General features: G+C 42.9%; 2 protein-coding genes across 2 annotated transcripts; one reads left to right on the top strand and one right to left on the bottom strand.

Annotated features, from left to right (window-relative positions):
* The first annotated feature begins 509 nt into the window (after window positions 1-509).
* LOC140312447 (uncharacterized) lies at window positions 510-3792 on the top strand. The gene is made up of 6 exons (XM_072390284.1): window positions 510-587; window positions 683-733; window positions 1671-1746; window positions 1835-3421; window positions 3527-3576; window positions 3667-3792. Coding segments are annotated over exons 1-5 (1794 nt in total). The 3' UTR covers window positions 3529-3576; window positions 3667-3792.
* A 110-nt stretch (window positions 3793-3902) lies between these two features.
* On the bottom strand, window positions 3903-4861 carry LOC140311349 (amidophosphoribosyltransferase-like). Its single transcript, XM_072388728.1, has 2 exons — window positions 4630-4861; window positions 3903-4549 (listed from the first exon to the last, which is right to left on the bottom strand). Exons 1-2 carry the CDS (start codon window positions 4703-4705, stop codon window positions 4377-4379), a joined length of 249 nt encoding a protein of 82 aa, XP_072244829.1. The 5' UTR covers window positions 4706-4861; the 3' UTR covers window positions 3903-4376.
* Window positions 4862-11387: the final 6526 nt, after the last annotated feature.

The raw sequence follows: 11387 nt of genomic DNA, 5'->3' as shown, positions 1-11387 counted from the left end.
TGCGGGAAAATGACGTTTCAGTAGTGGGTACGTTTGGATGCTGTTCTAAAAAGCTCGGACGTGCCATCACTCGAAGATGCTACTTACCATATGGTCACAGCTAACGATAATGTACCAACAACACATTGGAATTATGTATCTATTTAATTATTTAAAAGTTTGACCTGATTTAGTGTGCTGAAAATGCATCCGTATTTTCTATCTATCCTTTAAATGTCATTACTATTTATCAATGAAATATTAATGAACATGATGATTGGTGACTTAGGCGCGAATAATAACGCAATCTCGCCACGGGCACTTTCAATTCCACTTAAGCCCGCCATTTGCAGCAATTTATCGCACTACATTAGGTAGTTATGATTTACGAGTACCTCTGAAAGCACCACATATCCACTGTCCAATCCCAATTCGCTATATTTTTAAAGAAGAAACTCAAACTGAAAGCGCCATTCTCTGCAACGTTCCACTGTCTGTGAGAGACAGGAAAATATACTTTTCATACGAAAATGGAGCAGGTCGAAAAAAAACGTTTGTATGAAAATAGCCTCAACTTTAAAAGATCACTGGATCGAATCATAGACAAGGTTTGTTCATGTTAACGCGACTCGACAGAATTAGATAGCGTTAGCTTAAGGGAAGCTCTGCGAGTTTGCTAACCTCTGCGATTTTTTTTCAACAGTATTCAAGTCTTCAGAACCAAGACGGGTTGATAGAGGTGGACCTTTGCAGTGTAAAACATGACAGTAAGTTTTTAATAAAAACAAACAAACAACGTCGTTTCTTTCCGTCATTGTAAGTATTTATAAAAACAGTTTGTAATGTTACGTGAACAAATAACTTTACAGCGATGCTAATTCATATCGGACAGTCGTGAAATTAACCGCTATGTAACTGAATTGCATAAAGTGAAAGGATGAGCACAAGAAATATAAGGTACCATTCTTATCGACTTCTGTATATTTGAATGTGTTATGTGACGCCATCTACTGGTAACTCACTGTTACTGCCTGCCAACCAACTGAAATGAGAAGAAATGCTGCATATTTGTCCCATTCAGTGTCTTTTTTTAAAAAAAGTCTTTAGTTTCATAAACATTATTTGTTGGTTTGCTATGGTTGAATAAACCCATTTGACAGCTGAGAGAATGAAACATTGACACGAATGGAAGAGCACGGAGTAATAGAAAATAAATTTTGCTCCTGCACTATTTTTGTTTCCTTGACTAATTGCAGTATCTTTTCTGTCTTTCTTTCGTGGCGAAGCACTTCAACACTACATCAACTTGTCCAAAAGAAGGCTGAACACACTACAGTCCAAGGTTTGGGTTGCTATCCTCTTCTTATGCAATCATGTACACAAACTTAGTGACTGCCAGTAAATTCAGACACTGAATACCCTTTGCATCAATGTATATGTGATTTAATCGCACGTATCTTCTCTTCAGAGCCTGGCAGATTTGAGCGAGGTGTCATTAAATGGTAAGGGTCTAGCAAAAAATAAGCATACGTCTTTGTGCTGCACTTCGGTTTTGTCTACATTAATCTCTGTAACCTTTCTTCCACAGCACAGGACATTACAGGAGACTCTCAGGTGCATATACCTACATTTATCAAACACTTCTGCACTGAATAATGTAGCTTAAAGTAATCGTGGTGTATTTTCAACAGTTGGACTTCTCTCATAAAGAGGATGGAGGAGATGAGACTTGTGGCTCCACCGTCCAGTTTCCAATGGATGATCACGGTAAGGGCACGAAAGAAGTTGATCTTTTTGAGCAACTATTGCCAAGAAAAACATGTCTGACTTTTATTTTCTCCATTTAACTCCACAGAGGGAACTGTTGGTTCATTGGAAGCGAGTTTGAAAAGCTTTTCTGAGAGTGAACTCCAGCCAGAGGACCAGGACGAAGACCTGCAAATGTCTCTGTGTAGTAACGGCAGTTCCTTGGTGGAGCTCTACCCCAGCATGGTTAGTCGAATAGAGAGAGCTTGGCATCGGCAGAATATCTCTGTGGCCGCCGACTCGGTGCTGAGGAGGTACCGCAGGTGGCGGCAGCAGTCAAAAAGAAGCAATCTCAACAGCACCTTCGATGTTCCGCTGAGACACGCTAACTGCTACCCGAAAAAGATGAGCTGCTCGCTGCTCAGGGAGTGCTCCAGCAGCCCTGTGAAAAGGCAGCTCGTCGGGGCTGAAACAACCCCTCGTTCTGCCTATCAGGCAGTGACCGGTTTGAACGACAGGCAAACGCAGCCGCAGTCTGCTGGTAAGGAGAGAGGCTCGCTCAGAAGAGAGCGGCCCCATCCCATCCTCGTAATGGACTTCTCTGATACCTTTAAACCTAAAGAAATCTCACTGAATGAATCCTTCAGTGTGGGTCAGCTGTCCCCACCCAAACTGGCCCAGCTGGGAGAGCATGTGTCCATTTACACTGCCAGGCCTCCACAACCTCGCCGTGTCGCTCCTGAAGCATCCGAGGATCCACCCTTCAGACTTAAAAGGCCTTCCGGGCCGTCACTTTTACAACAGCGCTCAGGCTGCTCCACATCTGCAACGGAGACCCCTGCTGTAAGAGAAAGACTCGGTATCTACAGCTCCCCTCTCAGGCAGAGTCCTTTCAAAGCAAGAGTGATGACCAGCCTCAGTAGATCGCCTTCCAGAAGCCCCAAAGAATATTCCATGGACCGCTGTTCCCGAGAGCCAATGAGGCTTCGATCGCTGTCCGTGTCTCTGCCCCCCTCCCCTCAGAGGCCGCTAAGGATGCTTTACCCTCAAGACTTCCATCAGTCTTTGCAGCCTCAGTCTCGCTCTCCAGTAGCAGCCAGGGCAGCAGATGGCCATCACAGACTCGGACAACACCTCTCCTTTGATTCCTCGCTGGCATCGCGCTCCACCTCTTACTCGCCAAAGAAAGTTGACGAAGACTTCATGAAACTTTACCACAAGTTTGCATGCCAGAACAAGTCGACTTTCTTTAATGGCCCTCCCTGCCGTCTCTGTGCGAGAAGCTCTAAAGCCACCAGGGGCCACTCTTCCTCGGATCTTGCGGCTCTGGCCTTGTCGCCTCACCGTTCCGTTCTGAGGAAACGCCACAGGGAGCTGGGATGGGAGGGTGAGCCCCAGACCAAATGTTCCAGGGAGGAGTACTGCACATACTCCCCAGGGTCCAAACGCCACAGGGAGCTGGGATGGGAGGGTGAGCCCCAGACCAAACGTTCCAGGGAGGAGTACTGCACATACTCCCCAGGGTCCAAACGCCACAGGAGAGAGATGCTGAGGGACTGTCCTTCTCCGCCTGGGCTACCTCACTTAGGCCTAACGTACAGCCCAAGCAAGCGCGGAACCCAGCGGCCTGCAGCGCTTCAGGAAGCCTGGATGAGTCGGCACCGGCCTGGATCTGCAGCTGATTTTTCTGGCCTGTGTAAGCACATTATACACTACTCCGTATTTAAGACACATCAGGCAGTGCACCAATGTGTTGGGTCAGCACTTGTTGTAGAAAAAAAGTTTGTGCTTTGTTTTACAGGAAGTTCACTTGAGAATTGAATGGGCGATGGTTATTCCCTTATTCCCCAGGTAATTCTAGCTGATTCCTAAGCACACTATTTCTCAGTCCTTGCAGCTCTTGTGTTCCTTTAATCACCCACTTTTCTTCTCCATGAACAGATGTTGGACACGAAGAGAACAACCAGAACAAACCCACAACTGTTCAACAGGTTTCAATGAGGAAAACTGGAGTTTTAAGAAGTATTTTACAACGGCACCAATAATGGCTTTTTGACTCAATTTTAGATTCATGCTGTAGTGTATTGTTGTTTAAAGTTAATCCAGCTTCCTGTTCATCGGTGTAAATAGTTCTCTGTATGAAAAAAAACAGGTTTTGAATACATGTTTTCGTTGCATTCTGTTTATTACATTTTCCTTCCAGAGAAAAGAATATCCAACAGATTCAATCAATGTTAAGTAAACAAGGAAAAATAAAGGTTATTTCACTTTTTGGTCACTATTCTTGTGTGCGTTTCTGACATGGAACATTCCATCTAATGCTCTGGATGCTTGGATTACACATGAAGACATGAGGCTAGTTTTAGTTTTTACATACAATACATTTACGGTGTAACCTCACAAAGACATGCAAAACAAAGGTATTTTGGTTTGCTAAGAAAAGTGCCTCGAATCACACCATCCAGTGACATCAGAATGTTAAAAAAAAAACACCCCCAGAGTACAGTGCTGCAAAGCTCTGCCACTACAGTAGAATGAGCCCCATTTTCAAGCACTGATTAAAAGTTCTGAGCTGAGGGATGACTGTACTGTGCTGTAGTGCAGTACTGAGGTACTTCTTCACAGTGCTGTAGCTATAGTTGGTTGTAGTGTTACCACTCCAGCTCCACTGGATATTTCCCAGTCAGGCAGGCAGTGCAGTGGCCCACTCTCCCACTGGATTTGTTATGGGAGCTGATCTTCTCCTTCTCTTGGAGAGAAGTTATCCCCTCCTGAACAGCTGATACGAGGCCCTCCACAGTTAGATACTCAACACTGTCAGCACCTACACGACAGTGTTTATGTTAACAAAGATATACAGTAGATCACGCTGCCATTAGGACCTTATTGTACATTAGGCCTTACCAATATAACCAGCGATGTCCTTAAACTCTGGCTTGTTGGCAATGAGCTCCTCTTTTGTTGGAATGTTGATGCCCATGTAGCAGGGGAACTTGATGGGTGGTGATGCCACCCTGATGTGAACCTGTCCAGGAGAGTTTTTCAGTTAATGGAATATGAACAGTGATTTTCTTTTTCTTTTTTCTGCTGATCAGATAAATTATTTGTACTATTAATGTCCCAAAGTGTGATGTTTGCCAGTCTGTAAGATGAAAATGTGCATTCATTCAAAAATATTTTAAACTTCAATTGTAAATGAAAGACAATCAAAAACTCTGCTGACTGTAGTGTATGATGCAACTGCCTTTTCACATTGATGGTTATTAAATCCAATATGTTTTGTAAGAACTTCTGATTTGAGCAGAGGCACTACATTTCAGGCAAGGTAGCGCATATGCACTATAGAAGATTGTAAGAAAAACCCATTTAAATGTATTCTGTAGATTACAAAAGCCTAAAAGAAAAGTACATTTTCAGGCATTATTTTACTCATCTGTCTAACAATCCCAACCAACCAGCTTGTTCCTTATAATAAACCTAACCTAACAAGTAACATTCTAAGCTAAAGCATTACGTTTTATCAAGCTATTCAAACTGGGTTATCAAAAGTGGAAATACCTGCCACAAAGCCCGAAGAGTTTGCTTTAGTTTGCTTGGATCTCCCTGTGAGGACTCTAAACACTCTCTCTGTCTTTCATATACTCTCATCAGTGCCTCCATGTCTGCTTTGCCTGTAAAAACCAAACGGTTAGAACGGTAACTGACCGAGCTGCGCGTTCTCCTCAGGAGTGAGCGTGCGTCCGACGCTCACCGTGAGGAGTCAGACAAAGGGCCGGGACGAGCACCAGCGTGTCGGGAATTCCATGAGAGGGCAGCAGCAGAGACAGCTGGTTCAGAATGAGCCTCTTTAGGTCTCCATCTGCCCCGCCTGCCTCCTCCAGGTGGCGTTCGACAGAGAGGGTCAGGTTCTGCTGACGCTCAGCAGAGGCAGAGCTGCTTTGTTCTGCTCGCTCCTGGACAGATGAGGAGGCGGACGCTGCCATCTGGTCTCCCGCAGCGGAGGCCACGACAAAGGCGAGGAGTCGAAAGCCTCCGTAGAGACCCACGGCGCAGGCCTCCACCTGAGGCAGACTCAGCATTAGCTGGAGGAAGAGGACAAGTATTTCAAACTGCTGCTGCGGTTTCAAATGACAGGCAACTGCTTGGTTATTCATCAGTTCTGTGGTTGTTTCGAAAAACTTTATCTCCAGAAGTTAAATGTTTGGCTTTTATTCTAAATGACTGACTTTACCCTCTAATGCTGATCACTGTTTAAAGAAAAAATGTTCATAGGTCTTCGAATGATGATGCAACACTAAAGCATGAGTTAGTGAATGATTTGATCTGTGATCATCATATTGATACATTTTGTCTTACAGAAACCTGGCTGCAGCAGGAGGATCATGTTAGCATTAATGAATCAACTCCCTCTGACTATTTAAATGTTCATGTTCCTAGAACCACAGGCAGAGGAGGAGGAGTGGCAGCTATCTTCAGATCAGGGTTACTAATCAGTCCTAGACCCAAGATTAGTTTTAGCTCTTTTGAATCTCTGATTCTCAGTTTTTCCCACCCAAAGTGGAAATCACAAAAACCTCTTGTGTTTGTTGTTGTGTATCGTCCACCTGGCCCTTATTCTGAGTTTCTGTCTGAATTCTCAGAGTTTTTATCCCAGTTAGTGCTGAGTACAGATAAAGTCATTGTAGTGGGTGACTTTAATATTCATGTAGATGTTGAAAATGACAGCCTAAATATTAACTTTAATTCTATATTAGACTCTATTGGATTTTCTCAAAGTGTTCACAGACCTACTCACTGCTTTAATCATACCCTTGACCTTGTGCTGACTTATGGCATTGAGAGTGAACAGTTAACAGTGTTCCCTCATAACCCTGTCGTCTGACCATTTTTTAATAACTTTTGAATTTACATTACTTGACTACACGGTTTCTGAGAAGAATTCTACATATAGAAGGTGTCTGTCAGATAATGCTGTAACCAGATTTAAAGAGTTGATTTCATCATCCTTTTCTTCACTGCCATGTGCTGATATGACACAGGATGGCTACCTACATTTTACTCCAGTAGAACTTGACTCTCTTGTTGACAGCACTACAGCTTCAATGCGTACAACACTGGACAATGTTGCCCCTCTGAAAAGGAAGGTAATCAGTCAGAAGAGGTTGGCTCCTTGGTATAATTCACAGCTGCGTGCGTTAAAGCAGACTGCAAGAAAGCTGGAGAAACAGTGGCGTTCCTCTAATTTAGAAGAGTCTCAATTAGTCTGGAAAGATAGTTTAATAACGTATAAGAAAGCACTTCATAAAGCTAGAACTGCTTATTATTCATTATTGATCGAAGAGAATAAGAATACACACAAGAATAATAAAAGTTTCTTTCAGCACTGTTGCCAGGCTGACAAAGAGTCCGAGCTCTGTTGAGCCATGTCTTCCTTTAACTCTCAGCAGTGATGATTTCATGAGATTCTTCATCAATAAAATTGTTTCTATCAGAGAGAAGATTAATGGAATCCTTCCCATTATTATCACTGATGTATCATCAAGTAGAGGAGCTTTAGAAGTATCTTTCGAACCTGAATTGTATTTAGACAGCTTCTGTCCAGTTGATCTTTCTGAGCTAACAACAGCAATAGTCTCTTCTAAATCATCAACTTGTATGTTAGACCCAATCCCAACCAGACTGTTCAAGGAGGTTTTCCCCTTAATTGACACTTCCATATTGGATTTGATCAATCGGTCTTTGTTGATAGGATATATTCCTCAGACTTTTAAGGTTGCTGTAATTAAACCTTTACTTAAAAAACCTACTCTTGATTTAGAAGTGTTAGCTAATTATCGACCTATATCCAATCTCCCTTTTTTGTCCAAAGTTCTTGAAAAAATAGTTGCAGTTCAACTTTGTGATCATTTACATAGAAATAATCTGTTTGAAGAGTTTCAGTCAGGATTCAGAGTGCATCATAGCACAGAAACGGCACTGGTGAAAGTTACCAATGATCTCCTGTTAGCTTCTGATAGCGGACTTGTTTCTGCGCTTGTCCTGTTGGATCTCAGTGCTGCATTTGATACGATCGATCACAGCATTCTGTTACAGAGACTTGAACATGTTATTGGGATTAAAGGAACTGCATTAGGCTGGTTTAAGTCATATTTATCTGATAGATTCCAGTTTGTTCTTGTAAATGAAGAATCTTCCTCACATGTTGGAGTAAGTCATGGAGTTCCTCAGGGTTCTGTGCTTGGACCGATTCTTTTTACTTTATACATGCTTCCATTAGGTAACATTATCAGACAGCATGGCATAAATTTCCATTGTTATGCTGATGATACTCAGCTGTACTTATCTATGAAACCAGATGAAACCTACAGGTTGGTCAGACTACAACCCTGTCTTAAAGACATAAAGACCTGGATGACTCAGAACTGTCTGCTTTTAAATTCAGACAAAACTGAAGTTGTTCTCTTTGGACCTGAGCGCTTCAGGGAGAAATTGTCTAGTTATATAGTTACTCTAGATGGTATTTCCCTGGCTTCTAGTTCTACAGTGAGGAACCTTTGAGTTATTTTTGACCAGAATTTATCATTTGACGCACATATAAAACTGGTTTCTAGGACTGCCTTCTTTCACCTTCGTAATATTGTTAAAATCAGGAACATCCTGTCTCAGGGTGATGCAGAGAAACTAGTTCATGCATTTGTTACTTCAAGATTGGACTACTGTAATTCTTTATTATTGGGCTGTCCCACATATTCTCTGAAATGCCTCCAGCTGATCCAAAATGCTGCAGCCAGAGTTCTGATGAGAACTAACAGGAGAGATCATGTTTCTCCAGTTTTAGCTTCTCTTCATTGGCTCCCTGTTAAATTCAGAATAGAATTTAAGATTCTTCTCCTCACATATAAAGTTCTTAATGACCGAGCTCCATCATATCTTAAAGATCTCATTGTAAGATATTTTCCTAACAGAGCACTTCGCTCCCAAACTGCAGGTTTACTTGTTGTTCCCAGAGTTTCTAAAAGTAGAATGGGAGGCAGAGCCTTCAGTTATCAGGCCTCTCTCTTGTGGAATAAGCTGCCAGTAAATGTTCGGGAAGCAGACACCCTTTCCACTTTTAAGATTAGGCTTAAAACTTTCCTTTTTGATAACGTTTATAGTTAGGGATGGCTCAGGTAATCCTGAAACATCCCATAGTTAAGCTGCTATAGGCTAAGACTGCTGGGGGACCTCATCTGTCACACCTTTCCTCACTTTGCTCTCTTTTTCTCCCTGTTTAATTTCACAATTGATTTTATGTACATGTGACATTATTGTGGTTATTAACGTATGTTTCCCTGTTCCAACAGATATCCTTTGAATGGCGTTATGGTGTTTTTCCCCCCTCTTTTCCCTCTTTTCTGTCTTCTCAAACCCCAGCTGGTCGAGGCGGATGGCCACCCTTCCTGAGTCTGGTTCTGCCAGAGGTTTCTTCCTGTTAAAAGGGAGTCGTTCCTTTCCACAGTCGCCTCAGGCACGCTCAGGACGGGAGATTGGACTGAAGACACGTTTCGGTGCAATCTGTTGGTTTCCTTAGCTAGGATATTAATTTTTTGAATTGGCTCTATATGAATTAATTGGATTATGCTTACAATGAATTGAATTCCAATTGGCTTGAATTGGACTATATTACTTAAGTGCCTTGAGATGACAATTGTTGTAATCTGGCGCTATATAAATAAAATTGAATTGAATTGAATGTAGCAACAGGTCTGAATGGATATATTACTGACATTTCAAAATGTGTCTAAAACCACTGTCTGAACACCTCTAAAGTCACAACCATTTTCAGATTCTAGACCTGCAGTAGTCCAGATTTTCAGATTTACAACAAAATATATTGAAACTGAAAATTTGAACAACTTCTGTGAGAAAAAAAAAATCATACGCTCATTATGAATTTGATCCCAGCGACATGTGCTAAAGAAGTAAAGACAGAGTAAAGATAGAAACATATTGGAAGAGTTGCATAATGCTGACAAATAAGAAAAACAAAGAAAAACAAAGGTGGTTGATTGGCAGCAGGTCGGTGGCATAACAGCAAAGATGAAGAGGGATCCATCAATCTGGAAAAGTCTGCTCGAGTTTCTCATCGTGTTTTTCGAGGATTGAGGATCAGAAGAAAGTTAAATCTTCTGAAACACCTAGAATAAATTCGATGTTAGAGTTGTATATTTTTTTTTTTTAAAACAAAGAAAAAGGCATCTTACTTGCTGTAAACTGTCCAAGCTCAGCCTTTTTCCATTACGTTTGATCATTCTGTCTCTCCGTCCTTGGTAGTACAGCTGTCCTTCCTGAACATTCACCCAGTCTCCGGTTGCTCTCATTGTCCCTGAGGTGACGCTGTCCTCATCATCCAGGAATGTCCCAAAGTCGTCGGGTATTTTGTAAGAGCAGGCCCAGCAGGAGACCTCAGTAACACCGTAGATGTTGTAGATGTGGGTTTTATTGTCCTCGTGTCTCCAGCTCCTCAGCAGACTTGGCGACGGGCAGGCTTCTCCCCCCAGAGCCAACACCCGCAGCGAGCTGCCAGAAGACAACACGTCCCGCTTTAAAATACGATGGCCGAAGCGCAGCAGCAGACTGGATGTGACCTGAGAAACAAATGCCAACTCATAAGAGACAAAACCGTTTCAGCTAAAAGCGAGCGTTGATGGGTCGACGGTCACTGACCTGCAGGACGGTGGTTTTGTGATCTTCGAACAACAGCTGAGCAAGTCGACTGGGAATTTTCTTGATTACGGTGGGAACAATAAGAAGCTGGGCCCCGGATGATAAGGCCAGAAATATGTCCACCACAGAGGGGTCAAAGGTTAAAGGCGAGGCAAGAAAAACCACATCATCTGCACTCATCTGAAACAGGGATCTGAGCAGAGATAAAGGCAGTTGGTTTTTGAACGGATAAAAAAAAAAAACACCTGTATTCTTACTCACCTCAGATGCAGTATATTGGGGAGTATACATTTGTGGGGGACCTTCACTGTTTTGGGCGGGCCTGTAGTTCCAGATGTGTGCAGCACATACGCCAAGTCTCTGTCCTTTACCAACACGGACGTATCACAGACACCAGCACCGCTCGCTGTCTCGGTTCCGGCTCGCTCAGTTCCAGGTTCACGCTCAGCGAAAGGAAGCTGCTCGACTTGCATCAGAGTCAGCTTGAACTTGGGCAGCTCCACACAAACCTCCACAGACACGTATTTGATGAGCTCTGCCTGGAATTGCTTAATGGGGACGTGAAATAATTTTGCAAAAATTGGACAGAGCTTTTGTTTATTCGTGCACATAAAATAAAAAAAATAATAATAAGCTCAACCTGCAAAAGGTCAGTCTTCACGACGCAGTACTTGAGGCCACACTGTCTCATGACTCTGGCAGACAGAATCCCAGGAGCCTCTGGATCCAGGGGGACATAAGCGGCAGGACACTCCAGGATCCTGACAACAAGCACACCCAGATGTGTGATTTATGCGTTGTTGCTGCAGGCACTCGCGCGTGTAGTTTTCAAACTTACCCCAGAATCCAAACAGGTAGTAGCAAGTCATCGCTGCAAAACAGACCGATAACGCCACTGCTGTGACAACAGTTCTTCAGTAAAACATGTGAGAGTTCCCCGGCAAGTAGGAAGCCGG

The sequence above is a fragment of the Leuresthes tenuis genome, unplaced genomic scaffold (assembly GCF_036924035.1).
Source record: "Leuresthes tenuis unplaced genomic scaffold, fLeuTen1.0.hap1 SCAF_7, whole genome shotgun sequence".
NCBI lineage: Eukaryota > Metazoa > Chordata > Actinopteri > Atheriniformes > Atherinopsidae > Leuresthes > Leuresthes tenuis.
This window is presented reverse-complemented; position numbering and strand designations above follow the sequence as displayed.

Excerpts from the sequence above, each read along its gene's own strand:
- LOC140312447 (XM_072390284.1), top strand. The coding sequence starts at position 510 with ATGGAGCAGGTCGAAAAAAAACGTTTGTATGAAAATAGCCTCAACTTT. Across the intron at positions 734-1,670 it reads TAGAGGTGGACCTTTGCAGT|TTGGACTTCTCTCATAAAGA; the intron begins GTAAAACATGAC and ends TATTTTCAACAG. Across the intron at positions 1,747-1,834 it reads GTTTCCAATGGATGATCACG|AGGGAACTGTTGGTTCATTG; the intron begins GTAAGGGCACGA and ends TTAACTCCACAG.
- LOC140311349 (XM_072388728.1), bottom strand. The coding sequence starts at position 4,705 with ATGGGCATCAACATTCCAACAAAAGAGGAGCTCATTGCCAACAAGCCA. Across the intron at positions 4,550-4,629 it reads GGACATCGCTGGTTATATTG|GTGCTGACAGTGTTGAGTAT; the intron begins GTAAGGCCTAAT and ends ACTGTCGTGTAG.